Source organism: Eumetopias jubatus, unplaced genomic scaffold (assembly GCF_037043125.1).
Source record: "Eumetopias jubatus isolate StellerSeaLion01/CBP00866 unplaced genomic scaffold, mEumJub1_p1.0 scaffold_4, whole genome shotgun sequence".
Classification (NCBI taxonomy): domain Eukaryota; kingdom Metazoa; phylum Chordata; class Mammalia; order Carnivora; family Otariidae; genus Eumetopias; species Eumetopias jubatus.
The window spans coordinates 130,299,072-130,318,887 of NW_028274810.1; the positions used below are offsets into that span (position 1 = coordinate 130,299,072).

The 19,816-nt window shown below is 38.4% G+C and overlaps 2 protein-coding genes and 1 pseudogene across 3 annotated transcripts in view; 1 reads left to right on the forward strand and 2 right to left on the reverse strand.

The window, feature by feature from the left end:
• Positions 1-546: 546 nt before the first annotated feature.
• Positions 547-5,609, reverse strand: UTP23 (UTP23 small subunit processome component). Its single transcript, XM_028122506.2, has 3 exons — positions 5,363-5,609; positions 1,982-2,156; positions 547-1,075 (listed from the first exon to the last, which is right to left on the reverse strand). The coding sequence occupies exons 1-3, from the start codon at positions 5,548-5,550 to the stop codon at positions 692-694; spliced, it is 747 nt and encodes a 248-aa protein (XP_027978307.1). The 5' UTR covers positions 5,551-5,609; the 3' UTR covers positions 547-691.
• Positions 5,610-8,646: 3,037 nt separating this feature from the next.
• Positions 8,647-8,998, reverse strand: LOC114223566 (large ribosomal subunit protein eL34 pseudogene; annotated as a pseudogene).
• Positions 8,999-16,144: 7,146 nt separating this feature from the next.
• The window catches only part of EIF3H (eukaryotic translation initiation factor 3 subunit H), a 92,046-nt gene continuing 88,374 nt past the window's right edge, over positions 16,145-19,816 (forward strand). For both annotated transcript variants that reach the window (XM_028122527.2, XM_028122528.2), the window contains exon 1: positions 16,145-16,310. In XM_028122527.2, the coding sequence (XP_027978328.1) occupies positions 16,179-16,310 (132 nt within the window). In that variant the 5' untranslated portion in view covers positions 16,145-16,178. The remainder of the gene's footprint in view (positions 16,311-19,816) is intronic.

Sequence of the window (19,816 nt, forward strand, 5' to 3'; positions counted from 1 at the left end):
GTGAGATGCTTAAAGAAAATGAGGACATTATTAACTTCTGGAATAACAACAAAGTAGTATAAGAAATAAATTTCTTATATAAATCATAGCATGGCTACTTGGTTCAGTGGGGAACAAAGTTTATAGTTATAAAATGCAAATACTTTATCTGGGATGTATAAAGACTGAACTATTGTATTAGAAAAGTGGGAGTCATACAAGTAAGCAAAGTTTCCACTTTGTAACAGAAAGTCAAGTAATTGGACGATGGACCAAAAGGTAGCAGCATACTCCTATTATTTGGAATATAAATTCTACAACTGCTACATGAATTAAATAAGAAATTTTCCTCTGTGAATGTTTTCCTCTGTTGTATGATTTGATTTTTTTACACTATTTGCATATAATGTTGGGGGGTAGGGGCAGTGGTAAGACAGAAAGAAACAACAGTTTTACACTGAAAAATAATCTCCAGAATGCCTAAACCCATCCATCCTGGTTTGTTCTTTTCTTCTTTTTTCTTTTCTTTCTTTTTCTTTCTTTCTTTCTTTCTTTTCTTTCTCTTTCTTTCTTTCTACAAATAATTTTAGGCAAAGGCTTATGGGTCAATATTTATTTATAAAAATAGCAGTCTTTTATTGTAAGTACTTCCACAGTTTTAAAAAGAAATCTGTTTTTCACATTTGAATGTCTTTAAAAGTATTCAAGGAATTCATTCCTTATCATTCTGCTTTTCAGAAAGTACTTTTGAGGTAGATCTGTTCCGGATTCTTTTTCTTTTTCTTTTCTTTTCAGAGGCAGGTGATTTTGTATCCTGTGCTTTCTTCTTTTTCTTCAAACAGCTAAGAGGATTGGGGCCACTTATTTTCTTGTGTTTTTTTCTTCTTCTCTGTTCCGGGTTTTTCACTAAACCCTGTTCTTCTTTGAGTTGCTTGATACTTTGTTTCTCGTGCACTGAGACAAGCTGACCTGACTCTACTGCTTTAACAAAAGCAACAGTTTTGGGAGAAGGTTTGTCCAAGACTATAGTGTTCTGAATAATAAACATGAGTGGAACTCCAGGTTTTTTCTTTACTTTCATAGACAAATTCTGATCCTATTGAAAGTAAAAATAGAATTGTTTAGTTCAAATATGCCAATTATATAAGATGCCTTAAGTAGTAAAAATAAAAGAGATCACAAGTTTTACTTTTCAAATCAGTATGTCTCACTAATGGGGATATACTTTATAATTTTAAAAAAGGAAGACAAAGATGAAATCTGAGCACAGTTAAGTGGAAACAATGTGAACTACACTTATCAATGTTCTAGGACCACAAATTACAAACTAAGGCAATGGTAAATATGTGGAGGCAATGTCCCATGTTTCTACTCTAAGACATGCTTCAAAAAGGGTTAAGAATGTTAACAGAGGTTGTAGGAATAGCAATAAAGTAAGAATTAGCTGACTCACATTCTAGATTCAGCTCTGCATCTAACCATGTGATTTTATAATTCTAAAAGCATATTTAAGCAAATCTGTATGTACATGAGCTCATTCCATAATATCAACACTGAGAGTCTCTCTTTCCCCCTCCTGGTCTTTAGAAGTCAGAAACAGTTCCATATTGGTAGCACTTTTTCAAATAATATGAAACATGACTTTTTGAGGGAAAAATATGAAATAAAGGAACACGAGAAAACGCTGATGAACACAGATAAAATCTTTGCTCTACTTATTTTCCCTTCAAGAACCCTGAAACATACAATCACATCTCTCTGTCAATAATTTTACTTAAAAAAAAACTTCAGAAAGAAGAAGAATCAATATGCTTAAGGTTCTCTTCTCAAATTCTCCAATGACAACTGCTTTCACTGACTGCAAATTAACTTAAAAGCCTGCATTTTAAAAAGTCGAGACATTTTAACAAAGCACTTCCACCTAATTTTTTCTGATTATATGTAGCTCCATACGAAGCATAGAAATGATTAAAATTGACTCTGGTTTTAAAAGCAGTATCACCTGTGTTGCCACAAAATAATGATGAGGATTTCCCTCTTCAACCATGGAGAGCAGACATTCTGATCCACTCACAGCATTCTTGAAATGGGGACAATTTCGGACTTGGCATTTTTGTGCAATCAGTTTTGCCCCATATAAGTCTTTTCCCAATGTTTCTAACTCTTTTAACACACACCTGGAAAAAAAAAAAGTTATTAACAGCTCACAATTATTATAGATACATATCGTTGTTCACATAAAACAAGTATTAAAAAAATACCCAATTTTTATTTTTATTTTTTTTTATTTTTTTTTTTTTTAAAGATTTTATTTATTTATTCATGAGAGACACAGAGAGAGAGAGAGCGAGAGAGAGGCAGAGGGAGAAGCAGGCTCCCAAGGAGCAGGGAGCCCGATGCGGGACTCGATCCCAGGACTCTGGGATCATGACCTGAGCCGAAGGCAGATGCTTAACCATCTGAGCCACCCAGGCGCCCAAAATACCCAATTTTTAAAAAGTAAAACTATACCACTACAATCTGAATTTGTCATGTGTTGGCCCCAATCATATGGCGGCCAGTTCACTCTTTAAAAAACCTGGAAAATACAACCATTGAGTAGAAGGAATCACAGTTAAAATTTACTGAGCATTTACTATGTGTCAGGCAGCATGCTAACTGCTCTTTACATAACTTCTTGCTTAAATCTCAAACCAGCCCTGAGTTAGGCACCTTACTTGAAAATTACCCGTATTTTAGAGCACCTCACTCTGAGAGATTTCAAGCAACATGCTCAAACACAACTAATAAGTGGTAGAAGTGTGAATCCAAGTAGTTGACAACAGATGCCTTGCCCCAACCTTACTAATATATGCTTCTACTTCAAGTACAAATTGGTACACTTTAAACTATTTTCAGTACAGAAAAGTAAAAATTTTCAAGTCACCAGTTTAATAACAATCACAACTTCCTTTTTCACTCTGCATTTTCATATTAATATAAGTCAGTGTTTTTCCAAGTGTCAGCTAAAAACTACCCATATCAAAATGACACAGTGATAATCACATTAATTTCTACTCCTTTCTCATTCCCACATCCGCACCTCTTGAGGAGCCAAATATTAGCATTTTAATAAGCTCCCCAGGCACTTCTTCCATCACAGAAAGGAAGAAAGGAAGAACTAATTAATTATAAGTACTGAGTCAAAAATTTCTTAAGCTCTAGCCAGCCCTTGTCAGACTCTACCTTGCCTCACTCTCTTTATCATCCCTTTAGTTTTTGTTTAAGAAGAGATTTTGCTTTCTAGTCATCGGTTCTGAACTCTTTTTCGGAGTTTCAGGCCCAAACTGCCAAGTATTTATTGAGTATTTCCTATGGATGTATATCAGCTCTTTAAATTCACATCTAAAATCTAAGTATTTCCCTGCCTCTAAAATTCTCCTCCAGGGCATGCTATCTCTTTGACTATATGAGCTTCCCAGACGCTGGGTGTAAGTCAGACATCCTAACTGACCTTTTCTTCTTCACCCCTACCCCCACCCCTACTCCATCAGCTGTTAGTCCTATCTCGGCTGTTGCTATCTATCTCATAATGTCTCTTTGTAGAACCCTTGGGTTCCTGCCCTCCCTCTCTGAAGTTCAGGCTCCCATTATTTCTTGATTGGACGACCACAAAATGAGTTTGCCTGCCTTCACGCTCTTGCTTCTCCAACTTAGCCCTCACACCGTTAGCTTTTCTGAGAGACCGCTGTTGGGTCTGATAGCATTTATCTCTTCATGATGCACACCAAGAACTGACAGAGTAATATGCTTTAAAATAAACCACCAGTAAGCTGTGTGTGTGTGGGCAGGGGGAAGGAGGGAGTGGTAAATGAAACAAGACTGGCCATGTCAATAATTCCAAAGCTGGGTGATAGACATTTCATTATATTACTCTACTTTTGTGTAGGTATAAAATATTCTGGAAGTTAAATTCTTTAGGGAAAAAATGCTATAGAATGTAATTTCATGCAGTACTTTCCAAGCTTTTTTGTTATAGCACTATATTAAAAATGCGACTGTTTCTATGGCACACAGGGGTCAATGAACAGGTTTTGCGTAGCCAGAAGTGATGAACTCCAGGCACAAGCCAACTAAGGACTTGTCTGGCAGCCCTAAAGGCTAAGGGGGTAAAAAACTGTGGGGTATCTATAACCATTTTGAGGCGCTACTTGACTATGGAAAGCTGTTCATGAAGCAGTATTATGTGAGAAAACAGGCCAATGATACTGTGTGCCCAGTAAGAGCCCATTCCTGTGTGTGTGTGTGCGTGTGCATGTGTATATATAAAGAACTGGATGAATGACACAGCACGTTGACAGTGGTAATTCACTGGTGTGGTATCATGGGTCATTTTCATTTTCTTTTTCTACTTTTTTAAAGTAAATAATCGACCATGAAGGGGAAGACCCCTACGTTCCTTAGTAGTTCATGTTGTAAGTTCGATTTACCTTCTTCCCAGCTTCACTTCCAATTATACCCTGTGCTCTAACCTCTTTTCCAGGCATTTTACAACTCCATTTCTTTATTCAAGAGGCTCCACAAGTCATTTCTCTCTTTTCGGACACTCAAAATAGTCCTTCCCCTCAGAACCAAAAGGTGACTGGGCTCAAAAGTTACCTCCTTTATGAAACCTTCCATGATTCCATCCCCTCTCCCCTCTCCAGGAGGTTCCATCCTAAGTGTTCCCACACGGAGGGAGTGCCAACACACCCATCGAGAGTGACTGCTGCACTCTACTGGCCACGAGGGCTGGAAGTCTGTCCTGCTCACCAAGTTATCCTCAGCGGCTCGAGCAGTGCCTGGCATCTGGCTGGTACTTCATAAAGACAGCCGAATAAACAAATGACCCTGGGCAAAAGTCTTAACCTCGAGTTCTAAATTATCTTTCTGGAAATCGAAGATATTACCTCACAGGGCAGTTGTGAGGCTTGAAAAATTTTCATTTACACCAGAAAAAGCTGCCATTTAAAGGGGGTGGGTTTTGCATACCAGCAAGTACCCTACGTACACTATACCTCGTTTGATCCTTACAGCAACTTTATTCGTTACGGTCTCTTCCTTACAGATGAGAAATCCAAGGCCCAGAGATTAACTCACAGAAAATCACAAAGCTGGTAGGACTGGGACCTAGATTCGAAGCCAGGTCGCACTACAAAGCACTGGTCTTATCTGCCAGGCCAACGAAGCGAGTATTTGCAGGGCAATGTTACTTTCTACCTACATTGCAGGCACTCGCCTGACCTCCTTAGTGCCTCCACTTCACTGTCAACTCCTCGTGGGTGGGGCGTTTTGCACGTCGTGGCCTCGCCTCTACCACACCCGCGGGATCCCCGGGCCTCCTCCCCGGACCCGCCTGGCCCACCTGGTGGTGCACAGCTGTGTCTCGCCCATGAGGTAGCGGGGCAGCTGCTCCCGCAGCTGGATACGGCCGCGCAGCGCCGCCTGACAGAAGGTACCGTCCAGCAGGATCTGGTACGGCTCGCGAACTCCGAAATTATTGCGGAAGAAGCCGAGATGCTTCTTGACATGTTTCTGCCTCGTGATCTTCATGCCTGGCTTACAGGGACCGAGACCCAGGGAGGTAGAACACTCTCACCCCGACCGCCCGCTCCTCCCGGAAGTAAAGCGCCTTTGCCCCCGGAAGCAAACGCCCCCATCTGCCGGGCCTGCCCCTGGTTACGTCACGCCCGGACCAGCGCGCGTTTCATTCACAGTGCCCGCGCTTTAAGGTGCGCGCCCTCGGGTTAGTGCTTGCGTCTGGCGCGTTACTGTGCGTGCGCTCCGCCTCTCAAAGATTGGCAGTATAATAATAACCAACGAGAATATGGAACCTTAATATGCTACGGGCATTATTCTAAGTAATTTACCATATATTATTCCCTTTAGTGTTTATAATTCTCAAGTGGGGAAAGGAAAGTGATCAGAGTAATTGGACAACTCCGTCTGACTGACCAGGTTTGTCCCAGTTGCCTTCCCTCAAAGAAGTTAAGCACGTTTGGTAAGGGCACGTGGTTCTTTAGTGTTAGAACTATCACTGGAGACCAGGACTGAAGTTAAGGGCTGCCTGTAGTTCCAATGTTCTTGCTACCCACCCTCCATACGTACTACTGTTCCTGAGTGCCAAACTTAGGGCAGAAGATCGCACCATTTTGCATCTCCGCCCATTAAGACCATTCTAAATCACTTACACAGGGTGTTTTAGGAAAAAATGCTCAAGGGCTTCGTTTTCTAAGTGTCGGAATCCCTAAACTTGAGCCCTAGTTCTGCCAGGAACCCAAGCCGTTTCACTTTGAGCAACAATTCAAAAAAAGCTGGGTTCAGTTCCGCACTGTCAAACTGGTTGGCAGGACGACTATTTTTAAGAACCTTTATATGTCTACGGTCTCTAAAATATGAAGACTACACACTGGACTCCAGTAACAGGAAGGGAAAAAGATGACCGAAAGTTTACAAGTTACTTGGTCAACTCCATTAATGAAGAGTTAATCAGAAAAATTTGTTCCCCGGCAGCTAATTGCCAAGCATCCGCTTCAATTCAGAGCAAGATAATCAAAGAATGGGGAGAATAAAATTTTGCATTTTTGTCCTGGCCTGGAATCTGTCCCAGATCTAGTTTTGGCTAACGATTGAGAGAAAGAACCAATACAGAAAAGTGATTTACAAAGTGATTGAGATGTATTATTTGCATTTGGGATTTTATTTCAAGGTACAGGTTTATGGAATTGGAACTAAGATATTCTATAATGATTCTCATGTCCTGATTCCCAGCACAATGTCACTTAGATGGGTGCTTTTATTTCACTGAAAATAAATTTAGGGATGGAAGCTGTAATGTGTTATTATAGGATTGGATTCATGCTTCTTGAGTATAGTTACTCACTGCTTTCCAGTTTTATCCTTCTTTATTCCTGCATGCCAACTCCCCACCCCAGCTATACTCCCACCACAGAGAAATTATACCAGCCTCGTCTTGCAAAACAGTTAAAAAAAAAAATAAGATTCACAGATTTATCTACCAACTCCATTCCATTGGTCATACTGGGCAGAAAGAACTCTCACACCCTACTGCTCTTATTCAATAACAGACCCAACAGGAAGAGACTGACCTTGTAGGTGGATACTACTTTACTACTTCAGCAGGGGGAAGAAAGCCTTTCCTTATCCAATGCCCCGCCAACAGCCCAGCCAATGAGAGACGGTCACAACTTGGCCAATGAGAAGCCACTACAAGTTTTCAGTTTACTCCAATGGACTTTTTGTTTATACCAGTCTTTCAAACCCCCTGATTATCTTGTAAAAGAGCAGTACCTCTTTGTTTCCCAGATTTGCCTGTAGTTGTGCTGCAGCTCACTTGTCTGGTATTGCAATTGTCTGCTATTCCTGAATAACGCCATCTTTTTACTTGGTGAAATAACTGGCTTAAAATAACTGGTTCGATTTTTAAGGTTAACTAGGGAGAAAAATGTGGTGCAGGAATAGAGATGTGAGTCCTATTCTAGTTGTTGTTGTTTTTTTAAATGTATTAAACTACAGCATAATTACTTTCCAAGCTCTATGTATATGACAGTGCCATTTGCATACCAGATCTTTATTTCACAAACATGAAAACAGTCTATAACAGTGTTTACCAAGTCTAAAACAGTTTTCTGTTACAGCAGTATTTCTCAAAACATGATCCTGAGACATGCAGAAAAAGCTCTTGTTGCTTGTTTAAAATGCCCATTTCTGGCTCAGAACATGTATTGAGGGATAGGAATACTATTCAGAAAGGAAGTGACGTTTATTACAATCTTCCCAAGTCGTTATTATGCATATTAATGTTCCTGAGGTTTGCAGTCAAGCATCACTGTTTATCCACTAGGACATTTTCCAATGAATACTTTTTGGTCTGATGGTCAATGACCCAGTATTAGAAAATCAATATTTGGCCACAACCAAGGCAGAAAACAAATATTGCCATTATTGGTTGAACTATTTAGATATAAATTTAAATCTGAAATTTTACTTTAAAAATTATTATGATATCATTGTTAAATAGTCATTGAAAATAATTTTGACCTTGTAGTGCTGGAACAATAGTGTCTCAGCATTGCCAGCTGCTAGCTTTTTTCTTAGGTCACTACACTGGACATTTTCCATGCCAAATAGACAGTCAGCTCAGGTAGGTAGGGAATTAATTTATTTTTCTTTATTTTTTCATGCTCTTCATATTCTTTATTATGTCTGGATCAAATATAATTTATAATATGATTTGTTGTACATGATTTTGAAGTTTTTTCTTCATGAAATTTTGATGAAGCCAAGTTGACGGAATGATTTATTCTTGCAAGGTGTGACTAATTCCCAAACAAGACTTTTTCATGAAAGATTCATGGCCTAAATGGAATTAAATAGGTAAACATTAAATACAATTCATAAAGGTTATTTTGTTTAATTTCATAAATGTTAGTATTCCAGATAATTCACAAAGATCTATTGTGACATTATTGTGCCTTACATTCATATTTAAATATTTATAAACATTGGTTAACATCCATTAGTTCAAAAAGAACACAATGTTCTTTCTAACATTATGTAGCTAACATAATATGTTTTTTTTTGTTGCCTTTTGATTTTTTTTATTACTCAAAAAAAGCTTCATTTTTTTTATTTAGCTTTCTAACTCTGTGCTTGTGCCTTCAACACTTGCACAATTTTCTGCTCCTCAATAAGGAAAGCACGCTTGATCCTGTCACAAACACACTTACCACACATGGAACCACGATAGGCCCTGCTGACGTGTTTTTTTCATTTTAGACCACTTCATAAGCACTTTAGGTCTCACAGCACTAGCTCCTCGAAGTTGGCCTGGGCAAACATCACATGCAGATTTTGGTGATTTCCCAATCTTTTTGGTATAAAGGTAAATGATTCTATTATCAGGGGTTCCGGGCAGCCTAGTTTTGTTAGAGGCTGTATTGTAGGACAGCCTAGGATGGTAGGTCAAACACTGGACCATTCTGAATGCCTTTAGATGCCGACCCTGGAAGAGGAAAAAGGAAGTGCTTGCATGTTTAAAGGTTAACTATGACTCGCTAACACATGTTCTAAGTAAATAATTTCCCTAAATAAATAATTTAAAACAACTTAGGTAAACTGTACTGAGGGCCTAAGTTCTTCACTAGGATCCCCTATGATAGACTCCAACCTGGACTTGCTTACTGTGAATTTTCATATATGGCAGGCAGTGTTTTGAAGGTTGGATCTGGAAGCTGCTCCACATTTTAAAACATTTTAAAACATTTACAAAAATGCCTATCATAACAAGTGGAACAATGGAACGACACAAAGATATTCATCCCTTCTCCCCTTGCCCAGAAAAAAAACATTGACAACTTACTGAGTATCCTTCAGCAATTTCCCAAATTCATATACTTATATATCATTTGCATACATATATGTAGAGATTTTTGCTGCTTTATGTTATTCAAAAGTGGTATATTTTATCACTTTTATACATTTTTGCTTTTCTCACCCAGCAATCCTTGTGGAAATCCTCCCCCGCCACACACCCCAAGTCAATCGGCATAGCTCTTATTCATTATTTTTAATGGCTGCATGACATTTCCCACAAAAACATCACATATAACATAGTGGATGTGACACAGACTGAGTTGTAACCCAATCTCTTCTTTTTTAGTAATTGAATTTGGATTTCATTCTGGACATTAATATGTGCTCAGAGAAAAGAATCCATTTCCCAAACTTGCATGCAGTTAAATATAGTCATATGGTTAAGTTCTAGCCAAGTATATGTAAGTATAAATGTTACAAGGGACTTCTGGGAAGGCTGCTTAAACGATGCCAACTTAGCTCAGCGATTGGCACTTTGGTTTTTTTCCACTTTCTTCCTTCCTACTGGAATTTGGATGTGATGAATGGAACACCAGAAGCCTATTTTAGTCCATGAGGTAAACTTGAGCATGGAAGCCATGTGCTAAGTTGGCAAAGCAGCTAAAGGAAGGAGTCTGTGTCATTTGTGAAACCATCTTTCCAAATCTAGGCTTTCTATGTCTGGACTTGTTTTACATGAGAAGAAAAATAAACTTTTACCTTGGTTTAAAAAATATTATTTTAAGGGTTTTTTTTCACTTTTTGAGACATTATTTATTTTAGAGCAGCATTAGGTTTACAACAAAGTTAAAAGGAAGATACAGAGATTGCCCATATACCCCCCACCTTGATACATACACAGCCTCCCTCCTTATCAACATCACTCACCAGAATAGTACTTTATTTTTTTCAAATGAGGACGAACCTACAATGGCACATTCAGTTTCTTTTATATGCAGCCAAACCCAGTCCTAATTGATAAAGTTAAAACTACTTGCCAGAATTTTATGTCAGCAGATGTCTTTGATGAAATTTGATGTCAGCTAGGTTCAAAATCCGAGTTTATATGTTTTCTGTAAAAAGTGCAATATTTTTTCAAAGTAAAATAAATTAAATCCTTTTTACATACAATAAAATCTATCTTGACATTTTTTTTTTCTTTTGAAAGTATAAACAATTTGATTTGAACTGGATATGTCAGTGGGATGAATCTTCCACTGAGTAAAGTTAGTTAAATATGAAGACCCCCTCCCAGCTGCTTGGGCAAGAAACATCAAGGACATATTAGTGTTACCCAGTTGTGAATTAAAGAAAGCAAGTAGGATTTCTGTCTGTTGGCCCAGCTAGTACCAGTGAGCTCTTCCTTCAGGGTATATGACAATAAAGAAAATGTCTCTTAGAAAAAATTTCAAGGGATTTCTGTTTATCGAGGGTATTTTTAAACCAGACAGTAGTCAAGAAGTATCCACCATTGGTTATCAGATGGCCATAAAATTGGAGTAGTAAATTTGCTTGCTGTAATAATCTATATGAATGAAATCATACAGAGGACAAATACTGCCATGGGAATTAAGTCAAAAGGAATTCAGTATTTCGCTATAACAGATCTGAATAGGGTTCTACATTGGAATGTTACTACAAATCTTTAATGGTATTAATTAAAGTGGTAAAACCAAAACCTGGTAGAGAAGAGGAAAAGTTAAAAAGTGGTAGCAATGTGCAAACTGTTTTACTTTTATGCATAACAAACTGCCTTTTCAAATTTAATTAAATCATAACTGAAACTGGTAGCGAAGTTCATACCCACCGTATGGGGTCTTTCATTTTAACTTATCAAAGCATTTTAGGAGATTAATGAATCCTTGTAAAATTACTCTGGGTAAGCAAATATTATTCCTGTTACTTAAAGGAATTTAAAGATCAAAAATTTTGTCAGATTATGGCATTAAAAGGATTTTCTACAAACACTATTTATTTATGTTGAACAAAATGTTGAAGACAACCATTTCACTCATGCTTTCGTATATATTTTTAAGCAGCAGGAGGACTTCAGGGCAGAAACTGAACTCCTGGTGACAAGAAATTAAACAGACTTTCAATAATCCAGTAGAATATTATTTCAAAGTCTCATATTTATAATTAAATCACGCCAATACACGGTATTAATTATGTGATATTATACAAAATAAAAGTCACTCTTAGAATCTGGGCAAATGTTTTCAGTGCTAGATCACCTTGTTTTAATATTAGTTGGTAATTCATAAATCAAAATACTGGGAGGAGAAGGCCAAATGTTGTTTTCCGAATTATTATTATTTTAGCAAACATACAGAAAATGCCCACATGCTGGGTCATATGTGTAAATGAATATTATTTCCTTTTTATTGGCTCTTTCTTTACCCTCTCTATTGTTCCTTTCATGATACTGAGCAGATCACTTAGCTCTTCAAACAATGGCCTCACACAGTCTTATTCCACATGTACACAGAGGGAAGCATATGATTTAAATTGATCCCAATCAGACTAAAGAGAAAAATCTTTTCTCCCCATGGTTGGGGGAGAGGTTTTCTTTTTCTTGCAATAAACATAAAAAAAGAAGTGCATTGTGTCCACTGCTCCTGGCAACTGTTTTTGAAATTATGGGCGTAGCCAGTCTGTGGACAGAACCAAAACATGTTAGAAGCCAGAGTCAAGAGCATCATAATGATACGGAACTGGAGAATTTATGCTACTTTATTTGCAATATGCCCTCCTCTAGATATTTAGTTATGTGATAGAGTACCTCTCCTTCTTGTTTAAAATAATTAAAATTGGGTTTTCTGTGTACTTGTTTGTTTTTTGTTACTTGGAGCCCAAAGTGACCTCACTGATGGAATATTTGCTAAATCCAGCCCCCCCCTCCCCAAAATGTATTTTGAAAGGAAAAATGATAGGAGTGCCTGGCTGGCTTGGTTGGTGGAATGTGCAACTCTTGGTCTTGGGGTTGTGAGTTTAGGCCCCATTTTGGGCACAGAACTTACTTTAAAAAAAATAAGTAAAAGGAAAAATGATGGTATTGCCTGTGTAACACCTTGCTTTAAGGAAATTTAAGATGTTCTGCATATGTTCTTGTTTTATCCTGGACAACATTGTGAAGAGACTGGGATGCAGAAACCTGTTGTTATTAGCTGCTTTCGGCATCTCCCAAAGGTGTCTTTTCCACTCTAGTTAAATATTAAGCAAAGTGCTTAGTGTTTTAAGCCGGATGATTTTGTTTGGCCAAATGAATATTTGTGGACTTCTAAAAAGTATACTAGCTTAATCCAGAACTTTAGTTTTTCCCTATTTATATGTTGTTTCTTCTGGCTTTGCTTACATCTAATTTTTGTGTTGTAGACCTGGCTTGTTAATTATGATGACACCGTATAGTCTCTTAGGGAGGGGGAGAAATTGCCCTTTCCCCCCATTTCCATAGAATAGGGAGTTTCTGATCCCCTCCTCATGAGTGAGTGTCGTTGGAGGGTAGACTTCCTGTTTCTCTCCATTCCTTGTTACTTGTGACTCCTGAAGGAAGGAAGGGCTAATCTGATATTTTTGGAGATCTCATAACCATCTCATAAACACATCTCTTTCCCAAGGGATAAAAAAAAAAAAAAAAGATCTTTGTGCTTCTTTACTAGAAAATAATCTATATAGAAGAGCTAAGAACATACATCTCTTACAGAATCTCTTGCTGAAAGCTTTGAAAGTTTCCTTACTTCTTTTGTTTTTAATGGATACTGGAGAAGGAGGACCCCTTAGCTCTATGTCATGAATATACAGTTACTTCCCAAAGGGACAATAAATAGTAAGATCAGATTACTTTCTGCCCTCTTCCTTCAGCAAAAGCTAGAACAAATGCTAAGTCGAGCCTATAGAGGTTAGCTGTGAACCCTGAGCAGACAGAGACACAGCACCCGCTCTATATGCATTTACTCCATGACCAAGAGTGCTGCTCAGCTCAGGCCCCAAGACTTACCAGATGTTCAAAGGAAACTTGCCTTCCATAGAGGTCTGGAAGCAGGCAACAACTGAATAGGAATTAATTGATATTTAAAAAAGTCCTTTGGTCATCTGTATACCAAATAGGAATAAAGTAACATTTAAAAAAATCCTTTGGGTCATATTTGGTGTCTTCACTCTCATTTTACTACATTGAAAGGGGTTTAAGTGAGACTTAGCCAAGTGAGGGAAAGCAGCTCCAACAGTGGCTGGTTCTAAGGCATGGCTGGACTGGTCACAGTCTTACATTCACTGGGCTGTGTTTTCCTAGTGGGTAGAGTTACTATGCCACAAAGGCAGAACCATTCAGACAGTTTATTTTTTCATTTTCTTAGTCAGGTATGACAGGCTATTCATTGCTTCCTGTCCCCAGGTGGTAGTCACCTATGGGCACAGCCCACAGCTGGCTTTGGAAGGCCCTCACCATCCTCTCTCTTTTTGCCTCTGACTGAATTGGAAATATTTTCAGCAAATGTAGAAGTATACTAAAAACTTTAGTTCCTGTGACAGAAAAAATGAAGAATGTATTGTTACAAATCCAGGGTAAATTTATTTTGGCCAGTAAATGAATAGCTACAGTGGCATTAATACCCACAATCCCAATCTGCTTTTTTTGGAGGCAGAAATACAATTTAATGATGGTAACCAACCTTCTTTGGGTGATCAGTACTGAATATTCAGTATTCTGCTATAATCTGTTATTTAAATTTTTCTGCATGCTTTAGGTTTATTTGGCTCTTATTTTTCTAAGATCTTGAGGAGGGAGCTTTGGTTATTGATTTGAGATATTTCCTCTTTCATAATGTATGCATTTAGCTATAAACTTTTCTCTTAGCACTGATGTAGCTGTGTCTCACAACTTTTGACATTTTATATTTTCATATTCACTCAATTCAATGTGTGTGTGTTTTTAAAGTTCCCTCAAGACTTCCTCTTTGATCCATGGGTTATTGGAAGCATGTTGTTTAGTTTCCAAGTTATCTTTATGTTTTGACTTCTAGTTTGAATCCATTGTGGTTGGAGAACATAACTCTGTGTGATTTCAGTGCTTTTAAATTTGTTGAGGTTTGTTTATGGCTCAGGATATGGTTTATATGTTCCATGGGCATTTGAAAATAATGAAATGAATGTGTATTCTGTTGTTGGGTGGAATGTTCTATAAATGTTGATTAGATCCTGTTGATTGTATTGCTGAGTTCCCTTATATCCTCGCTGATTTTCTCTCTAGTTGTTCTGTCAATTGTTGAGAGAGGGGAGTTGAAATCTCTAACAATGACTGTGTCTATTTGTTCTTTGAGTTCTAGGAGTTTTTTCTTTACAGAAGCTCAGCTTTGTTACTAGGACATACACATTTAGAATTACTATGTGTTTTTGTGTTTTTGGTGATTGGCCATTTTATCATTGTATAATGTCTCCCTCTGTCTCTGGTGATGTCCTTTTCTCCAAATTCTCCTTTATTTGATATTAATATAATCACTCCTGCATTCTTTTGCTTAACCTTGGCATGATATATTTTTTTCCATCATTTTACTTTCAATGTGCCTGTATCATTATATTTGAAGTGAGTTTCTTTTAGACATAGTTGGGTGGATTTGTCCTATGTCAACTTTGCTAAGCTGGAATCATACTTCCTAGAATTCCCTTTCCTATATAGTCTGAGCTAGGGTTGCCCGCAGGGGTGTGAGGGAAACAGAGAAGTCAAAGATGACTCCAAGGTTTTTGGTCTAATCAACTGGAAGAATCAAGATGTCATCAAACGAGATGAGGAAGACTATGTGAGGGAGGTGGTTTTTGGAGCTCAGTTTTGGAAAGGTTAAGTTGCTGGTACACGTTGAACATTTAAGTAGAGAAGTTGCATAGGCAGATGGATATGCTGGTGTGGACTTCAGTGGAGAGGTCTAGGGAAAAATAAATTTGGGAATTATCAGTTCTGCATAGACATTTCTTGACTGAGTAGACATTTCAAAAATAAGCAATAGGCAAAATTTGGAAACATAAGAATGTCTTAAATTCCTTATCTAAAGTGATTTGCTAAAACTGTTAAGTATGTTTTAAAGACTTCAGTTCTATATTTCAGAGAACTATGTTATAAGTCAGCATGATTTTTAGGGAATATGTTCTGCATTATCCTTGAACAATGTACATAAAATAGCTTCTTTGGTACATACTTTACTCATGTAAATCCTGCATAAAACTAAAAGCAGCAAATGGCTGTTAATTCTCGTTATTCTGATCAAAGTTCCCACATTATACTTTCTGTATAATCTAAGTGGTTAGAGACTGCGACCTAAAATTACCTAAAACAAACTGCAATACCAGCTCACCACTAATTAACAGAATGACGTTGGACAAACCCCGTCTCAGTTTCCAAGAATGTGTGAGGGTAGTTAGTACAGTTCTTCATAGTTTTCAAGATTGGCAATGGGGATTAATAAAAAAAAAAAGTGAAATCGTTTTTAGGTGAGACGCTACAAAAAACAAGAGCTATAATGCTGTTAAGGTCATCTGACTAATGGAGACTGACTAAACATATGGTGGAAAATATTTTCAAAAAGTCTAATTTCGTCTTCAAGCTTTTGAAGAGAAAGAAGCCGCAAAGGCACAATGCACATGCGCAAAAGATTACCTCCGCGAAGGAGGCGAGGTTGGAAAAGAGAAGGGAGGCGGAGCCCCACTCCAGCTTCTCCTCCCAGCTCCACCCCTCGGACTGTGCATGACGTCACGTAAAGCTCGTACTTCCGCTTCCGGTCATTCACGTTTCTCTTTTTTCCTGTCTGGCTGGAAAGATGGCGTCCCGCAAGGAAGGCACCGGCTCTGCTGCCACTTCTTCCAGCTCCACCACCGGCCCGGCGGGGAAAGGCAAAGGCAAAGGCGGGTCTGGAGATTCGGCCGTGAAGCAAGTGCAGATAGATGGCTTGGTGAGTGGGGTTCCGTTTCTACAGGCCCACGTGGGGAGCTCAGTTCTTAGTCCAGTCCCGCCAGACGCGCTGCTTGGCAGCCTCTCCCTGGGTCTGGTGAGACTGGGACAAAGTTTTCCCTTAAAACCTTTCTCTTTCATCTTCACTTTTTGTTGGGAGGCGCAACAGCTTTCTCTGCCACCTATTGGGGGAGTTGAGGGCTGAGATAGGGAACAGAGGCTAGGGGTGTGTGTGGCAGATTCTTGGGGTCTTGTTTTGAGATGCCTGGATTCGGAGAAAGGCTCTTTAGGAAGACAAATAGGTGAAGGAGGTGTAGTGAAGGATCTAGGAATCTAGGGCTTTTGGAAGGTAAGGTAAACCTCGTTGATTCTCTGCTGGGACCTGACATATGTAACTTCCCAAGTGGAGATTTACTTTGTAGCCACTTCTGAACCTATGGTTCAGCGTTTATCTGAAACTATGTAGTGGGCATAAACATCTCTCATGTTGGCTGCTTCTTTCCCCATCTGTGAATGTTGGAGTGCCTCAGGACTTGGGTTTAGGCATTCTTCTATCAGGTCTCTGCTTGACATAGTGTAACGAGAGTAGGTAAAAGCACACTCATGGAGCCAGACTGCTTGGGATTGAGTCCTATCTCTAAAATTAGCTGAATGACATTGGTTAAGTTAATCTCTTTATAGTTATTTTCCTCATTTTAGTTGTTTTGAGGATTAAAATTGGCTGAAATGTGTCAATAACTAGAACAGTGTCAGACATAGTAAGTTACCATTTAATCTTAGTTGCTTCAGTGTTATTATTTGTGTTACAAAAAGTTACAGTAGTAGACCCTCCTTAAGTTCCTTTCATTGACTTTAAATATTATTTATATTCTGAAAACCTTTAGATTTATATTTCTTGCCAGACCTGGTTTTTGCATGCCACTCTTATGCATCCTACTGCCTGCCTGACATCGCTTTTTGGATATCTTATAGGCATCTCAAATTTAACTTGTCCAAAATAAGATTACTGTCATCTCCCCTTCCTTCCTCTCTCCCCATCCTTGGTCTTACCTCAGTCTCTCCCGTCTTAGTAAATGGAACTACCATCTAACCATTTGAACAAGTCAGGAAACCTAGGCATTAACCTACATTTGTTTTTTTTTCCCCTCAGCAAACCCTGTTGGTTCCACCTCCAAAATATATCAAATTCATCTGCTTCTCATCTACCTATATACCATCAATCATATCCACTTGCAATAAAATACAGACTTCATACCATATTCTTCAGGGTCCTGCTACTCCTGTCTCTTTCTCCAAACTCACCTCCTACTTTATTCTGGGCTCCATTCACAGTGACATTTTAGTTGTTTTCTCTTCCTGAAATACTCAAGTATTTAGTGGCTTCTTTTGATTCTTTAGGTTCTTGGCTTAAATGCCCCATTTTAAGAAAGGCCTTGCCTACCAGCCCTGTTGAATGTAGCTCCCTCCCCATCATCCTCCATCACACCCCCCTGTTTCATAGCATTTTCCACTGCCTGTAACTGTCTTGTTTGTTTTCTTGTTTGACTCCCCCACCAGAACGTAAGCTACTGGAGGACTTTGCTTTTTCACGTGTTATGTTCCAATAGAGACCTATTAACTGATATAGATAGAATGAATGAATGAATAAAAGATTTCATTTTATTTTTTTTTAAGATTTATTTATTTTAAGAGGGGGAGACACGAGCGGGGCGGGGGGGAGGGTCAGAGGGAGAGGGAGAGAAGCACACTCCCCACTGAGTGCAAGCCGGCCATGGGACTTGATCCCACGACCCTGAGATCATGACCTAAGCCGTTGGACCCTTAACGACTGATCCACCCAGGTGCCCCTCATTTTTATACTGCTCCTAGTACTTGTCCTCATATCTTTTATAGATTATTCTAATGGTGTCTTGGATTGTTCTCTTAGCCCTGTTCAGTCCATCCTTCATAATTTAATTAAAACATTCACTTAATGTGAAAGTTTAGATCTTGTTAACTTCCTTCCTTAAATGTTTACAGTGATGTTGCAGTGAATTCAAGGCCTATCAAGATGTCCTTGCTTTTGTGTTCAGGTTAATTTCCTACTATTTCCAAGCCTCATAGGAAGTGTATGTTCCAGCAACACAGGACTATTTGGTTAGTCTGATGTTTAATCACATTTGTTCCTGGCATCTTTTTAGTGGTCAAGACCTGTTTTTCTTCTTGTATCGAACCTTTCCTTTCCTACCTTTGGTTCTGTTTCATCACATCTTCTGTGTCTTTAATATTACTTTCCCCTTAACATGTGAACATTGTCAGGACTTTCCCATATTACAGTGTTCAGTTCTCTTTTTCACTTAGTTCCATTCTGTTTCTACTTTTTTCCTCTTGAAGTCAACGGTTAAAGAATTATCTATATTTGTAGTTTTCCATTCTTTCTTCAACTCACTGTTGTTAGAATCTCCATCACCAATAATTCCCTGATTGAGTTTTTAGAAAAATCATTGATAGCGTTCTCAAAGAATTCTAAAAAAAATCAAAATATATCACACATGCAAAATAGTATCTATGGTACATAATTTAAATAATCACAAAATAAACATCCAGCTACCTCCCATTCAACCTGCGAAATAGAACATTGTGAATATCTTTGAAGCCTCTTCCCCTATTTCATCCTTTCCTCCTGTCCCTAATCCCCACCCTATAATCACTATTGTGAGCTTTGTTTCAGGGATTGGGTTTTCTTTAAATTTTTTTATTGTTATGTTAATCACCATACATTATATCATTAGTTTTTGTTGTGGTGTTCCATGATTCATTGTGTATAAAACCCAGGGCTCCACGCAGAACGTGCCCTCTTTAGTACCCATCACCAGGCTAACCCATCCCCCCACCCCATCTAGGGATTGGGTTTTCTTTATAGCTTCACCATACGGAGTATTTCTAAACAATTTGTTCAGTTTTGCCTGTTTATATTAATGATATGGATGAAATGTGAATTAAATCATAGTACATGTTCTCCTATGTCTTGAGTCATATATGCATATCTCACATTGTTTTTGAGATTAGTCCATTCTAGACTGTGGCTAATTCATTCCTTTTCATTACTATAGAGAACCTCATTGTATGAATATGACATAATTGTCCTCATCTTACCGTTAATGGACAATTAGATGGTTTGTTTTTCTTGTGTGAAATGGTATCTCTCAAGAATCTTTTAATTGTCCATTCCATTAGGCTTGTCAATGAGATTTTTACTGTACCTTGCACAGAGTCAGTGCTCAGTGTATCCTCTTGGAATGGAGGAGTGGCTCTTCATTGCAGTCAGATGATCTCATTGTTCCTAGAAAAGGTCAAACTGATCTTTCCTGTAGAACTTCTCATGTAAAACCTACATCGTTCCCCCAAACCAGTTTGAATCTTTCTATGGATCAGCGAGACAAGTGGAATTGGCCTCATCTGGTACCTTGTTAGAAATGCAGAAATACAGTATCTCAGAATCTTGGGCCCCCCCGTCTTGATCTGCTG

Excerpts from the sequence above, each read along its gene's own strand:
- UTP23 (XM_028122506.2), bottom strand. The coding sequence starts at position 5,550 with ATGAAGATCACGAGGCAGAAACATGTCAAGAAGCATCTCGGCTTCTTC. Across the intron at positions 2,157-5,362 it reads ACACAGCTGTGCACCACCAG|GTGTGTGTTAAAAGAGTTAG; the intron begins GTGGGCCAGGCG and ends TTTTTTTTCCAG. Across the intron at positions 1,076-1,981 it reads ATTATTTTGTGGCAACACAG|GATCAGAATTTGTCTATGAA; the intron begins GTGATACTGCTT and ends TACTTTCAATAG.